This window comes from Neofelis nebulosa, chromosome 4 (assembly GCF_028018385.1).
Source record: "Neofelis nebulosa isolate mNeoNeb1 chromosome 4, mNeoNeb1.pri, whole genome shotgun sequence".
NCBI classification, from domain to species: domain Eukaryota; kingdom Metazoa; phylum Chordata; class Mammalia; order Carnivora; family Felidae; genus Neofelis; species Neofelis nebulosa.
Genome location: NC_080785.1, coordinates 148,315,334 through 148,339,515, shown reverse-complemented (window position 1 = coordinate 148,339,515; position 24,182 = coordinate 148,315,334). Strand labels below are relative to the sequence as shown.

The following is a 24,182-nucleotide window of genomic DNA, read 5'->3' as shown; positions in this document are numbered from 1 at the left end:
TTTATTTTTGGGACAGAGAGAGGCAGAGCATGAACGGGGGAGGGGCAGAGAGAGAGGGAGACACAGAATCGGAAACAGGCTCCAGGCTCTGAGCCGTCAGCCCAGAGCCCGACGCGGGGCTCGAACTCACGGACCGCGAGATCGTGACCTGGCTGAAGTCGGACGCTTAACCGACTGCGCCACCCAGGCGCCCCTAAATGTTTATTTTTGAGAGTGAGAGCGTGCATGTGTGTAAGCAGGGTAGGGGAAGACAGAGAGGGAGAGGGAGAGAAAATCTGCCCAGTCAACACAGAGCCTGAGGTATGGCTTGAACCTGCAAACCATGAGATCATGATCTGGGCCAAGATCAAGAGCTAGACACTTAACCGACTGAGCCACCCAGGCACCCCTAAAATTTCTCCTTTATATCACAATTAGGATATTATTTTATTAAAAAAATATTTATTTATTTTTGAGAGAGAGAGAGCGCATAAGCAGGGGAAGGGCGGAGAGAGGGACAGGGAATCCAAAGCAGGCTCTACACTGACAGCAGAGTCCAACGTGGGGCTCGAACTCATGAAAGTGTGAGATCAGGACCTGAGCCAAAGTCAGATGCTCAACTGACAGAGCCACCCAGGTGCCCCAGGATATTATTTTAAAATTGTGTGTGCAGGCATAGGTTTATTCTATGTGAATTCCAGGTCAGGATAGTAAAGGAGGAATCACAAAATATTTGTTTAAAAAGGGGGCGAGGTGCCTGCTGGGGTAGAGCCCCTGGACGTTCATGTTCAACGGGGGCGACAGCCCACACACCATTACTAGACTCCCCTTCCCCACCCAGAGAGCCTGGTGGAGGGTGGGGGTCCGACCTCAGTCGGGAAAGCTTCTCAGTGCCAGTGGGACAAAGAGGGTGTCCAGCTCTGTTCGGGCAGAGACCCCTGCCCATGAGAGGCCTGGCAAGGACAATCTCTGGGAGCGGGGACATGTCAGGGAAAGAACAAAGTGGGGCTTGGGTAGCAATGTGTGCAGGGGTTCAGGTTTGCACCTGTTTCAGAAACCAGGGCACTGCTGCCAAATCTTCGAGAGACTTCACAGAAAATGGGGGGCGGGGGTTTGGCTGAGGGAGCCACCCAGGCCTTGCCAGGGCTGAGGCAGCACCAGACTCGTTTTTCTGGAGTGACAGGGACCTGGTAAGAAAACAGTTCCTGTGGACTGTGGCTGTCTTCTGGGCTCCTCATTCTGGGGCCCTTTTCAGACTGATGGACTGACATCAGTCTAAGCACAACCAGTGCCTCTGGCCAAACCCACCCCCCCCCAAAAAACCAAACACACAAACACGTCATTAGAGACAACTAAGAAACCTAAAACCCATCTGCTACAGCTCTTATTCAGAACCCACTGACCTTAGTTTTTCAAGAAATTCCAATGAGCCTAGTTACCTGGTTTCCTAGGCGCTGACAGATACAAACCAGCAGGTGAGCAGACCACTCTAGCTTTTAACAAACACTGGTAGAGGTGGTAATGAGACCCAAGAAACTACAAAAAGCAATCCAGGATGATTGATCATGGAGACAGCAGAGTCAAGAAAGGAATTCTAGACCAGCTCTCCGGCCTGCTTGGCTTCAGGTCTGTGACCTCATTCTGGCTTAATAAGCGACCTTTGGCACATAACCCCAGCCGCTCTCAGGTTCGACTTCCTCTCCTTAAAATGGTTCACCGTGAAGATCCAAGAAAATAAGGAACAGCAATCCGTAAGTATTGAAGGAGCATGCGGCTGTACATGACTGGGCTGTGTGTGTGTGTGTGCGCGCGTGTGTATAAACAGCCATAAAGCACAGGCTAGCTTATCCTCTGCCTTAAGAAAGTAGGCACGAATAACAAACATTTTATGGAGAATTTTGCTTGGAAACTAAATTGTTGACAATTTAAACTAAATTTCGTTTGGATTTTACTAAAATGTTAACAGTTGTTAGGGAGATGGGTGATTAACCAGTTTTTTCCTCTTTAAACTTTTCTCTATTTCCTATAATGATTATATTCTAGTTTCCTCCCTCTTTCTTCCCTTACCATCCTGGATGCCGGGCACATTATAGCTCGATACTCATGAATGGAGTGAATGTGGGAACTGACCCCAGATTGTAGAGTCTCCCACAGAACAGTGTTTTTGTCTGTGATTAGAAGCGTAACCTAGACGCACCTGGGTGGCTCAATTGAGTGGTCGACTCCTGATTTCAGCTCAGGTCCTGATCCCAGGGTCATGGGATAGAGCCCTGAGTTGGGCTCCATGCAGAGCGTGTAGCCTGCTTAAGATCCTCTCTCAGTGCGCCTGGGTGGCTCAGTAGGTTAAGTGTTTTAACTCTTGATTTAGGCTCACATCATAATCTCACAGTTCATGAGATCGAGCCCCATGTTGGGCTCTGTACTGATGGCATGGACCTTCCTTGGGATTCTCTCTCTCCCTCTCTCCCTCTCCCTCTGCCCCTCTCCCTGGATTGTGCTTGTTCTCTCTAAAAAAAAAAAAAAAAAAGCGTACCCTCTATCATGATGAGCACTAGTTGCTGTCATTGAATTCTCCTGAAACCAATATTGCACAGTATGTTAACTAACTAGAGTTTAAATAAAATTTTGAAAAAAGAAAAAAAGAAAAAGCATACTCTGTATCTGGGGAAACCACAGCAGAGTAAATGAAGTTCTTTAGCTGTCTACTCACAGAAGTTACACACTTAATGTTTAGCTACCAGGGAAGGAGGCGCTCATCCACAGACGCCAGGACTCAGGGTCTTCAGGCCCAGGAGCCCGTGTGGCCTGTGGCCCAGCTGGCCGGGCCCAGGATGGAAACACACAGCCAAAGGCTTTCTCTGGCAGCTTTGCTCTCTCACCTTAACCCATCTCACCAGTGCGAGGCTCTGGCAAACAGTAGCAACTCATTTAGAAGTTCCATTTCTATAAATTAAATAAAAACACAATTAAAATGTAGTAGGTGCTAAAACTTGGTTTTGAACTTTTATTAAAAAAATATATTTGCAAACATATAAAATTTAGGATGAAAAATGCTCATTTGAAAACATGTAATAACTTAATATTTGCAAACATACACAGATGGTATAAAATCCATACCATTAAAAATGTTAATGATGAAGTATTGCGCTCATGGAACAAAATCTTGCTGTAATTCCAGAGCTTCTCACCCCCACGTCTCAGGGAGTGGAGAATCTGGTACACGGAAAGTCATGAGAGCCACATGGCCAAAGCAGTAATACAGAATAAAAAACCATTTAGAACACATATTTTAAAAACACATTTCTTAAGGATCACACAGGTAAAAGGGAAACACGCTTCTGCATTTTCCCCAAAGTGAACGATATTGCATCTTAGCATTTTAAATGATGTCAAATACAAAACCGAGTGAAACATTGCACACATCTCTCCTGCTGAATTTGCTGGAAAACAGGCTCCTTGAGGCCCCGGCCCACTCAGGGAAATGTTGTCAGGCACAGCTTTTAAAAAGCCCGTGCAAGGTGCTTTACTTGGTTTAGATCTTAACATTTTATACACCTGAAAACACAGGGCACTCTTGGTTCCAGAAGGTACTCTGAACACAACCGAAGAAAACCAAAGCTAGGTAAGAAAGAAACGTGTGCTCAGCAGCAAATATGCAGCAAGAATGCGGGACACCCGTCCCCGTGAATCCTTGTCCTCACTCACGTGGACCAGACGCCCCGTGCCTGTGCCCCCTCTCATTCCTGTTTCTACCTTTTGCCCAGTTACTGTGTGATGGCTGATTTTGTTTTTTAAGCAGTTAGGCACCTTCAATTTCATGTTGCATTATTAGTAATACAATGGCAGTTATGGCCTCTTCTACCCAAATGAGAAAACTTCAAGCTACATTCTTGGGGGGGTGGGGGGAAGAATAAAGCTGCATGGTTTAAACATATTTACCTAGTACAGGATTTGATAGGGTTTACAGTTCTTACAAGGAAACACAGGCAGGAAAAGAACAGATGCTTGACATGCAAAATTGGGCCGGACACATTCTAAACAAGGTGTGTGCAGCCTTCAGCAGAGAAGGACCCAAGTCAACTTGGGCTCTTTGCAAGACACCACTCTGTGAAGCCTGCTGAAAAGCCTTGGAAGGTGAGCTGTGGACACTCCCACGTAGACAGTATGAGAGGCATCTCCTGACACTGACAGTCACTTGGAAACTTAGGATTCAAAGTCCCACCTTAGGAACTCTGGAGAGACACACGACGAGGAGGGGTTTCTGCCTTAAAGGAACAAGGCTGTCTGGGAGGTGCAGGAGTCCATTCAGGACACCACGTGACTACAACACAAGAGCAGGGCCACCCACTGGCCTGGGGCGGGGAGGGGGGGTGGCACACAGATGGACATGGTGGCATAAATGCAGAACTAGCAAGAAGCATCTGTGTTTTGATGTCCATTCTGATTAAACTAAGGTTTGAAGTGAAGGTTCCAGTGAAGTCACCGCAGCAACGTAAACATGCAACCTAAGCCAGCATGAGGTTCTGGATAGTAAGTGTGACCGAGGAGTAAGGCAACTGAGCTGTGACTTCCGGGCCAGGGTCATACAACTGCAACTGTTCAGGCTTGGCCTGACTTTTCTGGGGACTCATTCTGGCCTAAACTTCCTGGTAATCGTGACAGTGAACTTCTGGCTTCTGAATTTTAAGTTAATCATACATGAATCTTAGAGTTGAAACAGGCTTACCCTTTTCAGGTCTCCATGACTTGGGCACTTAAAAGTTTATCTTCCCACTAAAGAAACCTTATCATAGATTCTCTTTTCTGTCTAACATATTCCTTGCTTGGAATTAAAGGGTGAACGTTAACAGATGTGACTGCAGACCCTCTTTAAGATAGTTGCTCTTAACTCCCACATAATATTATACATACTCAAGGCATTTCAAGTCAAATGCCTATCACAACAAGAATCCCTTGATTCTTCCACGTGCCAAAGCCCACTGAAGCTACACTGGGGGTGTAGTCAAACCTCTTCTCTGAGAAAACCTGTTTCTGGAGTCACATGGGCTCCCCCAACACCATCTCCTGCTGTAACACTCTGTATCTTACTTCGATGTTCTCCTTCCTGGGTGACGTACGAGCAATTCATTTTTGGTTGCTGAATTTACACACTACTTTTGAAAACAAACTATTCCCAATGGAGTATGAGAATGTATGAGCTTCCCTGACTTTTGAACAATTCACAAATAACCAGGTAGACAGGAAGAGAAGACACTAAGTTGACAAGCAGAAAAGTTGCCCAGGAAGCATGTTTAGACCAACAAAAGCCAATTAAAGTATTCTTTATGCTAAAAAAGAACTAAGACCAAACTAAAACAAGTATGTCATTCACAAGTAGTTTTCTAAAATCTCAGCTAGGAAAAAAAAAAAAAATCTATGGATTTATGATTGAGTTACCATTAAAGCTTAAATGATTGTTCCGAGGAACCATCACATCCATCAGCATTATTCATAGCTAATCCTTATGCTAGCTGGTTGAGCCAATTGGGTTTTTACCCCATCATTAAATAGTGCTCAGAAAAGTAAGCAGTGCATCTTAATTGGTTAAATACTACAAAATGATCTGTATCATAGAAACGAAGACACTTTCATTCAAAGAGTATCTTAAAATTACTATTGCTGAAATAAATCAAAATCTACATTAAAATATTACTAATCACCATTACATGCCATAAAAGAATAAATATAAATCATGGCAGGTCAATAGCAGCATAACAAAGCATCTTTACACATCTTCACACTCTGGGCTGCACAAGTACTCACAGCCTAGGAATACATTGGTAAAGTTCTGAATTTCACACTTTGTTTTTACCTCCATATTCTACAATAAAGTAAGGGCAGTGTGAATAAAAGCTCCCTTTTCTGCATAGCTTTAAAACTACTCTCAGTAGACTCGAGGAATGGAACCAGAATGGCTTTGTCAGATTGGTCCACTGGTCCTTTTGTCAAAGTGTTAAGGAAAACAATCAACAATGATTTCTGCGTTTAGACAGAAAAGGAAAATAAGGCTACACTTCACACAAAACTTAACACTGTCCAAACCACTCAAGAGTTTAACGTAAAGTGAAGGTTTCTGATCGCGTTCGGTCTTTACCAGCCCCAGCCTTTGCTTCCAAGGTGTGACATGCTACTCCCATATTGTCACAGGGCCTGGCAGGGCCCTCTTCTCATGGTATCACTGCCCTGGGAGCCGCTGCATGGCAGCACGGGGGACACTTAGAAACAAAGCACAACTGAGAAATTTCAGAACTTTTGAGGCCCAGACGGGGCATTCATATAAAATATACTTCACTTGGAACAAATCAGTCTTAATTCGCCAACTTAAACTCTGATCCTTAAAACTCAAAGCTACTTTGCACAGAGCAGACTTCTGCTCTTTTCAGAACTTGACTATGAGCCTAAGACTCGAGTTTCTAGGGTGGGGAGGAGCAGGGGAAGGGGCGCGGCTGGGCTGAATTCTGCTGCAAGGCTGGTGACCCCTCCTAAGACCTTGAAAGTGAAAGCAAGCTGAAAATCAGACTCCTAATTTCACATCCTTTCTTAGAGCTGATGAAAACACCCACACAACTTTAACACAATGGTCTTTTTTTGTTTTTTTTTTGTTTTTTTTTTTTTGTCAAAACAAAGGTCTGCTGGTGATGCTTCACAGTGAAACCTCCATTATCACTGAGAACGTCACTTGGAAAACATTCTTAAGGAATGAGTCTCTTTCTCATAGGCTCAATTTCAGGATTCTCACAACTTAAAGTTCTGTTTAGAAGTTTCCATGACGAGGCCTATTTGTTTCTGAGGTCGACACTCTGCCTTCGGATTTCTTCTGCTCCAGTCATAAGTTGTGGTTGTCTTTGTTCTTGGTCAGAACCTGCAAGTAGACTTCGTGAAGTGTACTGAGGAAGCTGGAATCATTCTGGAAGAGATGGTAATGTTTCATTTACCTCAGTAGAACTTACATCCTTGACAAAAGTTTAGCAAAAAACCTGTATAATGCTTTGTAGAACTAATCACCCAAAGAATCTCACCACCCAGAGACAAGACAAGAGACATTCCATACTTCGGAATTCACTCAGTCACTTTTCCATTAGGAGTGTATGTTAGAGAAACGTTACTCCTGGCTAGGCTTGAATTTACTTTATGAACTGATTTTCTAAGAAGAACTTACATATTTTTTTTTAATTAAAGAACGAAAGTTTAAAGACTCCATTGATGTCCTACATACCTTTATTAGATGTATTAATGTATCCTGGAGCTGAGACTTGCTGAGAATAATGGAAGGCTTTCTCTGATTTTCTGATGTTCCAACAGTCAGGGGAGAGGGGGCGCCTGTTTTCCTCTCAAGGTCTGCGGACCTTGTAACTGTCTGCTGGAAAACACTTGGGGACAGCAGGACTGAGGACACTGCCATGGTTGTTGCAGTGACCAGCGTGGGGCCTGCGACCTGCAGGGGAGCAATGGTCATGAACAAAGCTTGTTAAAGGACGAAGGGCCTGTTTATTGGGATGCCAAGTCTGATCATCATAGAAAGGAAATAGGACCACAGCCAGATATGAACAGTAAGAACAATCCTATGGTAATTAAAAATGTAAAGTTTTATATGGGGAGCACAGGAATGATTGGAAGAGGGCAAGAGGGAACTTTCTGGGGTGATGGAAATGTTACATGTCTTGACTGGGTGGTTACCCAAGGAATATATGTGTGTTAAAACTCATAAAACACCTGCACTTTATCTGTATTTTACTTCAAAAAAAAATGGGGGGAATAAAAAAATCCAGTTATATGAAGCATTAGTTTCTTCTGTAGTGTTTAATACATTTATTATACCACTACAGGTATCAAAGATACAACCTCTTGGGGCACTTGGGTGGCTCAGTTGGTTAAGCATCCAACTTCAGCTCAGGTCATGATCTCACAGTTCGTGGGTTTGAGCCCCGCGTCAGGCTCTGTGCTGACAGCTCAGAGCCTGGATCCTGTTTCAGATTCTGTGTCTCCCTCTCTCTCTGCCCCTCCCCTGCTCACAGTCTGTCTTGCTCTCTCTCTACACTAAGCCAGTAATAATCAGCATTTTTAATAATTCCCACATTTGATACAATCAGCAGACATCTACATTCCTGTCTTCTGTCACCCCTCCCATTCATAAACTGCCACAGTTTGGTGCCACGCCAGGCTGAGCGCCCCTGCTGATCCCCACGCAGCAGGATGAGATATAGGGAAGACCAGTTCATACCACCAGTCAGGAGCTGGCTGCAGTTGAAGTTCTAAGACTTGAGGAGGGTGCAAAGGCTCAAAGGCAAATGGGAACATAGAAGTTTAGGGACTGAAAAAAATAAGTGTGCACTTTGAGGTTGGTAGGTAATGGAGGGTGGGGAAAACATTTAAAAAGTGAAGCAGGAGAGAACAAGCAGAGGACAGAGTGCACAGGCCCGGGAGGCGCTGTCGTTATGGCTGCGGGAAGCAGTGAGCGCCCAGAGCACAACAGCGACTCGTAACCAGGGCATCACAGCTCTTCCGGGGCAAAGAGCACCTCCTCCTCACAGAAACCAGGCTGACGTGCACTCAGCTGACACACAGAGAGCGCCCAGCCCAGCCGGTGGCTGATCCTGCCCCGCGTACGGTCAGGGAAGACATCAGTACAGAGATGGTGACTGGAGGCCCAGGGTGACTGGGTGACTGGAAGCCCACAGGGGCCATGGCGATGAACTCGGCTGGGGTGGCAGGGGAGCCTGGCCTAGGAGGGGCATCTAAGAGGGCTCTAGGCTTGAAAGGTACAACGTTCTATGGCACACACAGCAGAAGAACTTAAATATAATGTGTTCTTCAGAGAAAGGGGGTCCTTACCGGGATGGCACTGGGTAACACCTTAGGCTGGACAAAGACTTCAGGATCCTGGTTTTGCTGCATAGACTGCAATATTTAAAAAGAAAAGATGAACAGACCTAACAAGTTTCCATGAAGATTTCCCAGCGACCGGGGATAAACCCACATTAGCAATAAGGAATAGTTCAGACATTAACTAGCTCCTAGATTCCTGAGGGAAGAGGCTGACAGCAACATTTAACAACGTAACCAATGTGTCATCTGTGAGGCCAGGGCTCTGGGACAGCCTCCGAACCGCTCGGGTTCCCTAAGAGAGGGGCTGTGTGCAGAGCTGTCAAGAGGTCTCTAAGGAAAGCAGAAACCTGTATCTAAGAGCTTGGGACAGCCCAAGCACATTTTTGCTGTTGAGTCTGTAGAGATGCCATGTTCTGGCAGCACAAGACCTTGCTAAGGCCGTGTGGACTCTGCACAGGGCGGCACTAAACAGTCCTCATGCAGAGTCACCTTCCTTCCATGTGCTTGCTACATTTTGTCCTCCTTCACTGGGAGACAAAGAACTTCTTGCTGTAGAGCAAATACATTAGAATTCAGTGAAGCCCCAGGCCTTAAATGAAATGGAAATGGAAATATACACGTATGTAAGTGTCCTCTGTGAGGAGGCTCACTGGAGAGCTGGGAGCTGTCCCCAAGGCCAAAACATGGAGGGGGCAGAACAGTGGTGGCACGGGTGTGTCAGGGGGTGACACCCATCTGTTACAACATTCTCTCTGCTTATACTACAGAGAACCTCAACAGAAATGGCCCAAAATGAAAATTGAACAATATAACCAAGATACTGAACTCCCTTTCTTTCTGTGCAAGATTTTAAAGGACTGGAACAGAACAGTCCACTAACTAAGAAATCACACACGATTATTATGATGGGCTCGTCTGTATAATACTATTCGGTATGATGTTAAGACTGTGGATTCTTGTCAAAGGGCACAGGACTGAAGTTTTGGGAGGCAAGCAACACTGCTCTCAAGCAGAAGACTCTGCCCCTCTCGAGAAGCTGTGTGATCTCGTACGCATCACTGCAGTTGGAGCTGACTCTCATCTGCACACTCACCAGCCTCATCCCTCTCTGAGTGGCAAGCCTCTTCTTCACACCCCACCCCCAATCGACCACCAGGCCCCACTGCCCACACCTGTTAACAAACCTGCTGGTCCACACTCTCGAAGTCAGGCCTCACCAGTTCAAGCCTGGGTAACTGTGTGGCCTCCTTCGGGTGGCCCTACTTCCAGCTTCTCCTTTCCCAGCTCACCACCTGCCCTTAAAGCCCTAGAAAGGCCCCCTGGGGCTGTGAGAACAAGCCTCAGACTGCTTCACGGAGTTTACAAAGTCCTGCTCTTCAGCCAGTACCTACGCCCCCAAGGTCCTCCCAGAGGAGGCCCGGCCACACTACAGGTCTTTAAGTTCAGCAAATGCCTCTCATCTCCAGGCCTCTGCACACACTATTTTCCTTACCTCAAACACTTTCTCTACGTCCAGGAAAGAGCTGACTAACTCCTACTGAGTCTTCAGATCTCAGCTGAATATGAGCTTCATTGGGAAGTTTTACTTGATCCCGTATCTCCAAATCTGGGATGTGATTATGGCCCGAGGTGGGCACTCAGTGAGTACCAAGGGAGTTGGGGATGGGACAACGCTGGGGATAATCTGGATCTATGGTCCTGAGTCAAATGCAGACTCTTAGAATTGTCACACAGAAACAAACAAAACCCCCTACAGCGCATGCCCTGACAGGAAAATACCGATATTGTTTTTTAGCTTGTATCAGTTGAGATATCTGGGAAAGTGGAACTGAGTCACAACACCGTGTACCAACGGTCTAGCTGTTCATTACTGGGCTTTCCACCTCCTGTCTTCCGGCCCTGGATGTACGGAACAGTCGTCTCTTTGAAGCGACTGTCTCATGGGCGTCAACATCAAGGCCTCTGCAGCCCCATCCTACCCAGTTAGAGCCCCCCACCCTCCTGCCGGTACCTGAAGGGGAGCAAGCACCATGTTGCTGAGGGATGCTGAGGCTCGCGCGGCTGCAGTCTTAGGGGGAGGCTCTATGAAGCTCTCAGGTGTGGCCAGCTGGCCGGCTGCTGAACAAAAGCCGGATGTCATGGCACTTTTCCCAAGTGACTGCGTCTGTATTTGGTCATGCTGTGGGGTCAACCTGAGTTTCTGGAGAAGATCAACACTTGGGAGCGAGGTACCAGCTGTGTTTGTCACACTCAGTGGGGCCCTGAAGGGGCTCTGGGTGGCAGTCAGATTGGCGTGGCTCAGCTCAGGGACTGGCTGGCTCAGGAGTGGAGACCTCTGTCTCGGCGTGGTCTTCACCGCCTGTATCATGGTGGCGTTTCGGGGTAAGCTGGGGGGAACCTGTGCCGTAGGAGCTTCTGCTGGTAGAGTCGGACTGAGCACAGGGCGCAACGGGACGGCATAGACGGGGGCCTGTTTTTCACTGGACTGTGTGATGGAGGCGGGAGTGATCAGCACCGGGGTGGGGACTTCAGGTTGGACTGAGTGGTGGGCGGCAGGATGGACACCCAGGTTGTCCGACTGAGGGGCTCCTCCTGACTGCTCAAAGGGAAATGGTAAGAATGAGCTGGGCTCTTTCTGGGAGGCATCTCCTGGCAGCTTCTCCACTTCTTCTGAATCCAGACCCACACTTGGCTGTTCTTTTGGCAAAGAGGTTCCAAATAATTCTTCCACTGTCAGATGTTTGTGTCCAGATGGAGCAGACTGAAAAACAAATCAAACTGCCCAATGAAAGAAATCTCTTGCAAACCAGTGTAACCAGACTTCTTTCCCATTAACCAAAACATTTTGCAGAAGCAACGATAGATGGAGTCTGAAAATAAGGAAATGGAACAAACTGAAGATGTGCTAGGGACTAAGGCCAAAATGCATCTTGTCTCCCCAAGCTGGTGGGCAGAAATCTGCATTCGTACTAAGATCCAAGTTTTAGGGACTCCCAGGATAGTGTTAGAATTCACCTTGTTTTCTTGGCAAAGTGATATAACGTAAAGGAGAAATATTACAAAGTTAATAGTGCTTGGTTGCAATGTATCAGTAACACAAGCAAGGAAATAATACTCAAGAGGACAGAGGGACCAAACCCTGAGTAAGTAATCCTATCTTTATTTTCATAGTTCTTGATAAAAAGCTAGGCACTGCACCTTGAGGACTAGGTCTTAAGTACCAGAAAATAAACTGAACTGTTTTTTAAAATAGCAGGCCATTCCTCCTTTCTACTACAAGATCACAGATTCCTTCAGAAGAAGCAGAGACATGTGAACATCTGAGAATGTTCACTTTGCATCTGCTGTAGTGGTCTGGCTTACTGATACCACTGCAATGATGTGGAGGGGGAATATTTACGCTTTCCACTCCTGAGCTTTCCTACACCTTCCCTTCATGTGCTATGGTCATATTCGTTTGCCCTTTATTTTCAGAGTGCCTGCAGGGTGCCAGGACCTGCGCTGACCTGTGCCCCCAGGACACAGTAGGGAGTAACAAACAAAGTCTGACCCTGACAGGGCTTGTGTTCCAGTGGGGAACTAACCTAAGTACTTTGAAAACACATACAGCCTCGACATATGGTTTTATTCCATAAGCGTGTACACTACTTAGCTGCTCAGATATATATTCACGTGGAAAAAGACGGTTCACTGAAACACACGGTTTTCGGTTCCTCAGAAGGCCGATAAAGGCCCGACACCACACGCCCCCTGAAGCAGAAGGATGAGTGCACTATGGTGTGACCACATTTCTACAGGAAAAAAGCACTGGTTTTCCCAAGCAAGGGTTTGCTGCATCCGTGTGACAAGTAGTTACAGGTTTCCCTGCTCTCTGAAGGGGGAGGTAAAAAAAAAAAAAAAAAAAAAAAAATGCAAAAGATTGTATACAGTTTAATTTCCTTATGTTTTTACTTCTGAAAAAGTTGCAGAGTTTAGGATCTGAAATCAAAGACACCCAGATTTAATTCCCAGCTTAGCTGGGAAAATTATAGTCTATTTAGTTACCTCATCTGAAAAACGGGGGCAATAATGGCAATCACTTCTCGCAGAGCTGATGTGAAAGTTAATTTCTCAATATGATACCTGGTGCCCAACAAGCATTCGATAAATGGAAGTTGGCTATTATCATATGAACACCAGACAGTCTTACTAGCTATCATAATAAACCTGTGTTTGTATATGTTTTAAGAAACATCAAATACTATGTTAGAATATTAAAAATTCATCAAATCCTTCTGGAATATCATACCCCGTGATGCAAAATAACACTACCACCTGATGGGCTATCAAGGCTGTAGTATTATAAATCTGTCATGCCCTGATGCAATGACTCATTAAAGACACAGTTGTTGGGGCTCCTGGGTGGCTCAGTCAGTTAAGCGTCTGACTTCGGCTCAGGTCATGATCTCACAATTCATGAGTTCAAGCCCTGCAATCAGGCTCTGTGCTAACAGCTCAGAGCCTGGAGCCTGTTTAGGATTCTGTGTCTCCTTCTCTCTCTGCCCCTCCCTGCTTGTGCTCTGTGTCTCTCTCTCTCTCTCTCTCTCTCTCTCTCTCTCAAAAATAAATGTTAAATATAAAAAAAAGACATAGTTGTTTATTTAAAACTCACTGGTATCATTTCAAATCCATTCAAGGTAATTCAAAAACAGACAGCAAATTCCCATTTGGGACGCACTTCTCGTCCTCTCTGTCCAGGCCACATAACTAGTAGTAGGGGTGCATAGGTTCCATTTCCCCACATGGGCACTAGGATTTATGCACTTTTAGATCTCTGCCATCATAAATGTCCACTGATGAGCACAGACATAATTCCACTCCTCCCCACCGATTTCTGACAGTGATGGCAAAATATACATAACCAAAGTTACCATTTTAGCCATATTTAAGTGTAAAACTCAGCAGCATTCAGGACATTCACAATGCTGTATAACTACCACCATTATCTACTTCCTCACTCACAGCCCCTGATAATCTCTATTCTACTTTCTGTTCCTATGAATTTGCCTACTCTACGTACCTCGTAGAGGTACGTAGCCTTTGTGACTGGCTGACTTCGCTCTTGGCACAGTGTCCCCAAAATTCATCTATGCTGTACCATGTGTCAGAATTTCCTTCCTTTTAAAAACACTGACAAATACTCCATTTGTATGCATATACCACATCTTGTCTACCCATTCATCTGAGCATTGACACTTGGGCTGTTTTCACCTTTTGGCTATTGTGAATAATGCTGCTACAAACACTGGTGTAAAGTATGTTTAATCCTTGTTTTCAATTCTTTTGGGTATACACCCAGGAATAGAATTGAGGACCTTCCAAACTGTTTTCCAAAGCTGTTGCACCATTTTATATTTCTAACAATGATGCAAAATGGTTCTAACTTCTCTACGTTCTTGCTAACACATCGGCCACTTGTAGATTTGAAAAAATGACTATGTAAGTCATTTGCCCAGTTTTGAGTTGGGTTAATTCTCTTTTTATACACATTACGTTTAGAACAAAATGGTCAAGACTGCTTGGCAAAAAGTACTGGAAAACTACACTAATTTTTATTCATTAATACAAATGTCAATCTTAACCACCACATCCTGTTTTATATGTATGTATATACACACAAAACAACGTGTGGATGTAATACTTTGAGAAATACAGACCACATTGGGGCTATTCTACTTTGCAAAAACTTGAGTCTTTCCCAGGTAAGAATACAGATATTTTACATTATAAGAAAAGGAGCAATCAAACAACACGACATAGAGATAACTCAACACGAAATACACCTTTGGCTTCAAAAATGGCATGATTCAGGTAGCAATTTTTACCTGTCTAGTGGAACATAAATGGACTTTTGAACAATTAAAATTACCTGCATGTACATATTGAATGTTTTTACACTTATGCTTAAAAAAAAAAAAGTATTTCTAACAGTTTAAAATTGACTTCACATTAAAAAATGAAACTGGGGCACCTGGGTGGCTCAGTTGGAGGAGTGTCCAACTTAGGCTCAGATCATGATCTTGCTGCTCATGAGTTCGAGCCCTGTGTCGGGCTCTGTGCTGACAGCTCAGAGCCTGGGGCCTGCTCTCTCTCTGCTCTTCTCCCACTTGCACTCTCTCTTAAAAATAAATAAACATTAAAAAAAGAATTTTATTATTTTTTTTAATTTTTTTTTTCAACGTTTTTTATTTATTTTTGGGACAGAGAGAGACAGAGCATGAACGGGGGAGGGGCAGAGAGAGAGGGAGACACAGAATCGGAAACAGGCTCCAGGCTCCGAGCCATCAGCCCAGAGCCTGACGCGGGGCTCGAACTCACGGACCGCGAGATCGTGACCTGGCTGAAGTCGGACGCTTAACCGACTGCGCCACCCAGGCGCCCCAAAAAAAGAATTTTAAAAAGAAAAAGAAAAAAAAAAAAAAAAGAAACCATATTGGAGAGCTCTGAACCCTGATTGCAAAAGTAGCAGAAAGCTTCAAGATTTCTCCATGCAGCCTCCCTACAACTTCTGCCAGGTCAGAAACATTCTCAGACTGTCTCTGGAATAGGATGTGTGGTAATTCATTAGGGTTTCAGAGGAATCTCTGTAAGAAGAGATAAACGAAGTTACAACAGCAGGAAGACTGACCTCAGACAGGACATGTACTGTGTGTGTGTGTTGGGGGGGGGGGGGGGTCCCTGTGCTGCACACCTGGCACGCATCACTCATCAGTGAGGGCAGTGCTAGTAGCACTGCCACTTTGTAGGTGACACCCAAGTACGACAGACCCAGACTCCAACCCAGTGCTAACAGTAAGTCCATGCTCTTGACCCTTATGCCCCTGCACTGAGATGTCGAATAAGCATAGTCTAGGACACCTACTCAACTGGATAACGATAAGGACTTCCGGAAAACAGAGATACACCTAAGAGATGGCTACAGGTCAAACCGTGCCCAACTTTTGGAAATATGTACCCGGCTGCTGAATCAGTCACAAGAGACACGCGAACGAAGCATGCTTCTCCACACAAAAGCTTTACGGTCTCTGCATTTGAGAGGACCCTTCTACCTTCTGCCCAGGACAAGAAAAACTGGCTGCACTGCTCTGGTACTTGGACTTACTTATTCATGGATTCATCTCGCCTCATCCACAGAAAAGGGGAATTTTCTTCTTGCCTCATGTCTGAATATGCTTCAAGTCTGGACTCCATGTTTTGCAATGCTTCCCTTACATCAAGGGTTAGTCTCACCATTTCACCCTGTGAAATGGGATTCTGGGAGGAAGAGTACGTGCACCGCCAAATTCCAATATACTAAATTAGGCTTTTCTATTCCGTCCTCACCCCACAGCTCTTGTCACTTAGGGAATTTCCTAGTTCTGTCTGGACCTATGGTGTCCATGTCAGATTTCCGACCTGGTCAGTGTACTGGGCACACCAGAAGCTATGTATTATTTAGGAACCAAAAAGCAATATAAAACATACCAGGGAAATAGTCCCAAGGGACTTGTGAATTGTGAAACTGAAATGGAACCGAATATTATCGGGACTTGACAGCATTTGCTCCTCATCACCAGGTGGCAGTGTTACTAAACACGTGTACAATCTGTGTGGAGGGTTGATTATGGATTTAAGCTAATTTTAGTCAATCACATGGCTTCTGACAATATCCAGATCACTTTGACCTATAAACTGGGATCTCAGAAGACTGTGAGAAGGAGGGAATAGCGGCAGCACTATTCTCACGGGAGGGTACAATTCTCTGTGTGCCCAGCGGAACCCTGTGCGCCCACAGATCCAACACCGGAGCTTTTGCTGACAGGCTGAGCAGCTACAGCTCGTCATACTCCCCTTCATCTTTCCTTTCTTTCTTTTTTAAGTTTATTTATTTTGAGAGAAAAAGAGAGTGTGTGAGTGTGTGTGAACAGGGAAGGGACAGAGAGAAAGAGAGGAAAAGGGGGTGGGGGAGAGAGAGAGAGAGAGAGAGAGAGAGAGAGAGAGAGAGAGAGAACGAACAAGCCCCACGCAGGCTCTGAGCCGTCAGGGCAGAGCCCGATGCCGGGTTTCAACTCATGAACCGTGAGATCATGACCTGAGCCGAAATCAAGAGTCGGATGCTTAACTGGTGGAGCCACCCAGGTGCCCCTCACACTCTTCCTTCATCTTTCAATGGACAGTGTTTTATGGTTCTTAAGGCATTCTTTGGGGTCCATTTCCCACTCCCCCTGTTATTAACTTGGTTTGAAAGTTTATTACAAAGAGTCTCTAATGTATAATACAATGGAAGCTATGCATAAAAATAAATGTCTTTAAACTTAATGATTAAGGGGCGCCTGGGTGACTCGGTTAAGTCGGTTAAGCGTCCGATTTCGGCTCAGGTCATGATCTCGCGGTTCGTGAGTTCGAGCCCCGCTTTGGGCTCTGTGCTAACAGCTCAGAGCCTGGAGCCTGTTTCAGATTCTGTGCCTCCCGCTCTCTCTCTGACCCTCCCCTGTTCATGCTCTGTCTCTCTCTGTCTCAAAAATAAATAAACGTTAAAAAAAAATAAAATAAACTTAATGATTAAGATTTTTTTCTCCTTTTCATTGCAGTTGCCCTATTTGCGGCAAATGAACTCATTTTTTATTGCTTTTAAGGTGATGGAAATTTTTTATCTCTTGATCTTGGTGGTAGTTACAATGTTTAAGTTATATTTATAAAATGTTACAAGGTTGACACTTTAGATTTGAATATGTATACTATGTATTAATTATATCCCAGTAAGAAACTGTTCAAATCCTAGAGCAGCTACAGTTTTACAAAATTAATGTGAGTCTCAGGGTGTCTGGCTGGCTCAGTCAATAGGGCATGTGACTCTTGGTCTCGGGGTTGTGAGTTCACGTCCCACATTGGATGTGGAGCCTACTTAAAATAAAATTAAAAAAAAAATTAGCCTGGGTCTCAGTTTTCACACACATACAATACTGGTATTAATGCTACCTTCATCTCATGATTATATAATTTATGTTGCCATGTGAAGAGCTATTCTCTGTACAATAAAAACGCTGACACCAGGTGCTACTGGACTTAAGAAACAAAGCTTAAGAGCATTTTGATTGTTTGCAATTGCCTGGAAATCTCTTCGTAGTTCTCATTTCCTCCCCGCCCTTCTCCTGGCCATGGTAATACGTGCTGCTCCAACCCACTGCAAAATCTATCCAGCCAAGAAGAGTGTGGCCTGCCACCTGCTGTACTCTTGAGATGTGAGAGTACTCTGCTGCGGTGCCGAGGCCAGACTCTGGATATTGGGCAGGGCTCTGGGAAGCTTTGTTTACCTTTTCAGAAAGCAGGCATTGACTTCCTGAGCCTGGTTTGAATTATAATACTGATCAGTAATAGGAAACCTCTTTTATCCTAAGGTCTGTGCTCTAAATGGTTCTCTGGGTCCTGGGTCTGTTTCTTCATTTGGTTCTGACAAGAACTCTGGGAGTTGGCAGTGCAAGAACCCTTAAGCCCATCATTCAGAAAGCAAAGGGGAAGTGACTGCCTCCACTGAACACCCAGGGCGGATAAGCCGGACCAGAAGGAACACAGGCAGGCTGTTCCTTCTCTCCCTCAACACATGTTTTGCAAAAATTGCATTTTATATAGCACAGTTTTTAATATATGTTTGACCTTCAGGACTCTAAATGCAAACACAGTAAAAATGAAGCATGGGAATATAGTATTAAAAAACTGGCTTAAATCATCATCTAAATATCTAAAAACATTATGGATATATTGCTGATGGGAATGTAAAATGGTACAGCCTTTCTGGAAAACACTATGGCAGTTTCTTAATAAACTAAAACATGAAATTACCAAATGACCCAACATCTGCACTCCTGAGCATTTATCCGAGACAAATGGAAATTTCTGCACAAAAACCTGTACAGAAATGTTCACAGAAGTTTTATTTGCAACAGCTAAAAACTGAAAACTACCCAGATGTCCTTCAACAGGCAAACTGCCAGAAATGGTTAAACACATTTTGGTACTTCTACTTGACTGGGTGGAAGAGTAAAAAGGAACAAACTACTGAAAAACCTAATAATTTCAATGAAATCATGCTAAATGAAGAAAGAAAATCCCAAAGGTTTCTATATCATTCCATTTACATAACATCCTTGAAATGACATTATAGAAATGGGGACAGCTTCGTGGCTACCAGGGTTAAGGATGGGAGGAGAGGGAAAGGAAGTATGACAGGGGAGTCAGTGTGAGAATACAAGCACAACACAAAGGATCCTTGTGTTGATGTAAGTCTTCGGTATCTTGACTGTGGTGTTGGATATACAAAGCTACGTATGACATAAAATTGCACAGAAATACAGATATGCACATAAACACAGAAGTGAATATGAATAAAACTGAGGAAATGTGAGCCAGATGGGTAGATTTGACCGGTATCCTAGTTGTGATATTGTACTTTATTTTGCAAGCTGTCATCAGTGGGGGAATGGGTAAAGGGTAAATACAGAAATGGGATCTTTCTGTATTTATTTATTTTTTAAAGTTTATTTTGAGAGAGAGAGAGCGTACGTGTGCACATGCGTGCACGCAGGAGGGGCAGAGGCAGAGAGAGAGGGAAAGAGAACCCCAATCTGACAGTGCGGAGCCCCATGCAGGGCTCACACTCACGAACCATGAGATCATGACCTGAGATGTCTTGATTTAGACTTGGACGCTTAGCTTACTGAGCCACCCAGGTGCCCCTCTGTATTATTTCTTGTAACTGCATGTGAATCTGTAATTATCTCAAAATAAGAAGTTTAATTAAAAAGCTATGGGTTTTACTTGGTATTTGTTCATTTATCAAGCCATTGGTTATAAAGAAAACTAATTTAGTCAACAAATATTTACAATGCTAAGTGCGGGGGATATGGCAACAAACAAGGCAGACAGAAGTGCCTGCCCCCACGAGAGCTTACATTCGGATGGGGAGGAGACATAGTGCACACAGTAAGAAAACAGCAAACCAGGTTAGCTGGTGAAGCCTTAGGGAGAAAATAAGGCATGGGAGGACAGGGGTAAGGGTTCTTTAAAACAGGGTGACCAGAGAAGGCCTCACCTGTATGGAGAATGCTTGAGATTTGAAGGAAGAAAGGGAGCAAGCCCTATATGGGAGGAAAGTACTCCAGGCGAAGGCAACAAGTGCAAAGGCCTGTCCTGAGGCAGGAGCAAGCGTGGCACATTTGTGGAAAGGCAGAAGGGCCAACGAGACCAGGGCCAAGCAAGCAAGGCAGGAAATAAGAGATGAGGCAGGGGTCAGGAGGCCATGGACCAGTGACAAGGCCCTGGCTTTTAATGGAGGGCGATGGGACACTACTGGGCGGTTTTGAGCAGAGTGATGTCATGCTCTAACTTCTGGTTTATCAGGATTACTCTGGCTGCTGGGTGAAGAGCAGGGAAGGGAGTGGCAATGGCAAAAGCTCTATAACCAGAGTGGAGGCTCCTGCAAAATCCAGACGGAAACACAGGGCAAATGACAGGAGTTACCATGTTGTTGCCTGTATGTATCCACCTCGATAGGTAAACAACAAATATTTTTTGTACCTCACTGATATCCTTACAAAATATTACTCTGTGTTTTGTACCCTGGGCAAAGCTAGGGCTTTAATTGTACAAACCTTATCTTGTGACCCAGATGGCGTCTCTTCTAGAGTCTCGGTGCTTCCCAGATTGGAGAGCTGAGTGCTTGGCTGTAACCCAGGGCTGGAGATATTGGAGTCGCCCATCTGATTCTGAAATTAAAAGGAAAAGTATATCATGTGAACAGTTTGCTGACTACTATTTGGCTCATAAGACATCTGAGGTTATCAGCAATGCTATTTTAAAAACAAGCAAAAATTCCCCCAAATGTTTTGCTTTGGACCCTCAGGTAAGTAACTTAAAAAATAAAATTTCTAGACAGTTGAGCACTTGGTTTTAGATAATAGTGACAATTGTTTTTATATCCCTTGAAGTGCATATATTACTGCTAAGTAGTGTTGCACTGTATGATCACATTACTGTCTTGTGGAACACTCACCCATAGGAGGTCATTTGTGCTATTTCCAGTTTTTGGTAATTACGTATAGAGCTTTTATATTCATAAAACCTCATGCACGGGTTTTTGTGTGGACAAAAGCATCATTTCTCTAGAGTAAATACCTAGCGGTGGTATACCTAGGTCATATGGTAAAATGCATTTTTCTTCTAAATTTTTGTAGTTTTAAATTTAGATTTAGGATCCATTTTGAGTTGATTTTTGTATAGGGTGTTACATTTATGTTATGGATTTTTTTTTCTTTTTTTGTATGTGGATGGCCAATTGTTCCCAACACTATTGGTTGAAATCATTGTATACTCTTAAAACTTAAACTAAAAAGATCTCTAAGCATCACCATCAAGATGACAGTCATTAAATGTTTTAAAATTCCTGTTAACTTATATGTAACACCAAAAGTGAAAATACTTTTGGTCTTAAAGAGAATCCTAAAAACAGATCATTAGGTGGGCACAGAGAATCCTAAAAACAGATCATTAGGTGGGCACAGAATTATGAATTCTTAGGAACTGAAGTTATTATATTTGGGCTATGTGATCCATTACCCATGTCACAATGGACACCAGAAACAGTTTAGAACACTCAGGAGACCAGATTTAAAAACGAAGCCCCAAACTTCAGTCCAGGGACACATTAATTTTGATAGCAGAGAATAAGTACATGTACTTAGCACAGCGTTAGGTACTCCAATGTTAAATGAATGGCTAAAATGCATTTATTCTATTCAAATGACGTAATCCTTATAACACTTTTTATTCAGTGTTATCCATTTAGACAGAGGTGAAATAGCCTGGGACAGCCTATGAAATATCTTTTTAAAAACATCTATTACTGAAATACAGTTGACACACAATGTTATATTGGTTTCAGGTGCACAACATAGTGATTAGACATTTCTACCTATCACACAGGGTTCACCCAGGCAAGTGTGGTCACCATGCAAAGTTATTACAACATTACTGATTATATTCCCTGTGCTGTATTTTTCATCCCCATCACTTACTCATTTTATAACTGGAAGTCTGTACCTCTTAACCCCATTCAACTGCCTATGAAATATCTTATTTTCTACCCCTCTGTGCAACACCACCATCAGTATGTACTAACACATTATGGAGAATGCTTGGAATTAAACTGCATCACAGAAAAGCTCAAAACAATGTTCATAACAAGTTCCTAAGAGCAGAGGGTATACAATGTTCAGAAACATTTTCAAAATTGGGAGTTTTCACATAAAAATCCCAGCTTGTTATTTTCGGAGAGAAGCTGGACACCTTTGCAACAACTGGCTGGAGCTGAGCTGCACATGACTCTCTGATGCAGGGCCAGGTTCTGTTTGCATCAGGGCTACCCTGGCCCACCCACTACATGTGCTTCCATGGCCCATATGGTTTTTGGGGCAGTTTAGTCTCCTCTACTTAACTCAACATGAACTACAAGATGGGCTGTGCTTTAAAAGGTCTCAGACATTTTTTTTATACACGTGCAGGGCTGTTCTCGGAAGGCTTAATCTGAGTTTGTAGAGGACACTTGCTATTTGTACAGATTCGGGGAAATGGACAATCAAACTTTCTGGAGGGTAATTTTATTATAATATTTAGTATAAACCTTAAAAATGACAAAATCCTTCAATCTACCAATTGTATTTCAAATAGTTTATCTTAAGAGAAAATGCTGAACACGAAGACTTAGCCACAGGATATATTTCTGAGTTCTTAAGAGAATCAGAAAAGAACAGCATATTGTTTACGTAAAGCACGGGAGAAAAAACATGCAGCTATGAATACCACTCTTCTCTTTTTCAAAAAGTTTTCATTCTACCGAAAGAAATCTCACAGGGACTCCCCTGTGAGAGGAATAAATAGCTACTGTCATCAAGGTATTGTTCTTTGAAAAAAAAACCTGGTTACAAAAGAGTTAATAAAAGCAACTTTTAAAACTAGTTAATAATAAAACTAGTGTAGAGAAGCATACCACACACTCTGGGACACATTTACACATATTTTTGGAAGGATACAAAGTATTATCAGTGATTATTTCTAGGTGGTGGGATTATGTTTTTTTCTTTTACTCTAATCTTTAAATATGAAATACAAACAACCTCTCAACCAAAATCCAGGATTATATCCTGTGGCTACAAGCAACTCAGTAAGGGGCCGCTGTAAAGGATTGTGGCTTTAGCTATCTTTCTTACCTTTATTATTATTACTTTTTAATGTTTTGTTTATTGTTTAGAGAGAGAGTATGACAGGGGAGGGGCAGAGAGAGAGGGGGACAGAGGATCTAAAGCGGGCTCCATGCTGATAGCAGTGAGCCTGACTCGGGGCTCAAACTCATGAGCCGTGAGATCGTGACCTGAGCCAAAGTTGGACGCTCAACCGACTCAGCCACCTGGGGGCCTGTTTCTTACCTTTAAAAAAGGTAAGTTGGTTAAAACAAACTATAGGACTTTAGGAGAAAATGTTTACTATAGAGTTGTAATTTCCCAACAGTCTTTACTATAAATCCTTCACCGCAAAGCGTGGAATTTCATTCACGGTGGGTGGGGGAGATTTAGGATTGGGGTTACATGCCATCACTGAGGCATGGCTTGCACCTCTGCCCTAGACTGTCAATCTAAGTCTCTACTACAGATAAACAAAGGGCCATCTGGAGCTGTGCGGCAGCTGAGAGCGCCCATGCAAACACTTGGCTATGAATTCACGGGTCACTGCGAATTCCAACTCCCATTTGGTTGGACGACAGGCAAGTGTAGACACAAAAAAAACCTGCTCTTTCAGGAAGCTCCACCTATTTACAGATAGTTTTCAAAACCAGAAAGAATGCATTATAAAAAGGAAGTACCAAAGATTTATAAAATTCCCAAAGGTTTATTAGTTTTAATCTAGCCATAGACATCACTTTACTTATTCCATAGCATGGGGGAATTTTCTTTACAACGGTAATTACCGTGCTCTCCATATTCTTACCTTTTGCAATGTGTCACATTTTCAGATTGCCTGCTTGACCTAGAGTTCCTTTATAGCTTTGTGGACAAAATCAAGGCTCTGTTCCTTCTTTCATTTTGTGGCTACTTGCTTCTTAGGCTGAGGAGTAAGCCAGGCCACCTCCCAGAGCACCAGCTCTGGTGCACAGCACCTACGCTTTCTGTCCCGTGTGGCACCGTGATCTAGTCATCACTAGGAATGCGTGACAGAGCCCTGGATTTATTAGCTACCTGTTCTCAGAACACAAAAAGGCCTCTATAAAAACA

The 24,182-nt window shown here is 43.8% G+C and overlaps 1 protein-coding gene and 1 long non-coding RNA gene across 3 annotated transcripts in view; one reads left to right on the top strand and one right to left on the bottom strand.

Moving 5' to 3' along the window:
- Window positions 1–1,453: 1,453 nt before the first annotated feature.
- LOC131510036 (uncharacterized) lies at window positions 1,454–22,910 on the top strand. Its single transcript, XR_009260872.1, has 3 exons — window positions 1,454–1,730; window positions 20,528–20,761; window positions 22,598–22,910. It is a non-coding gene; the product is annotated as an uncharacterized LOC131510036 (long non-coding RNA).
- The window catches only part of DCP1A (decapping mRNA 1A), a 57,592-nt gene continuing 36,366 nt past the window's right edge, over window positions 2,957–24,182 (bottom strand). For both annotated transcript variants that reach the window (XM_058726558.1, XM_058726559.1), the window contains 5 exons: window positions 20,511–20,624; window positions 10,856–11,605; window positions 8,851–8,916; window positions 7,235–7,453; window positions 2,957–6,925 (listed from right to left, as the gene is read on the bottom strand). In XM_058726558.1, the coding sequence (XP_058582541.1) occupies window positions 6,845–6,925; window positions 7,235–7,453; window positions 8,851–8,916; window positions 10,856–11,605; window positions 20,511–20,624 (1,230 nt within the window). In that variant the 3' untranslated portion in view covers window positions 2,957–6,844. The remainder of the gene's footprint in view (window positions 6,926–7,234; window positions 7,454–8,850; window positions 8,917–10,855; window positions 11,606–20,510; window positions 20,625–24,182) is intronic.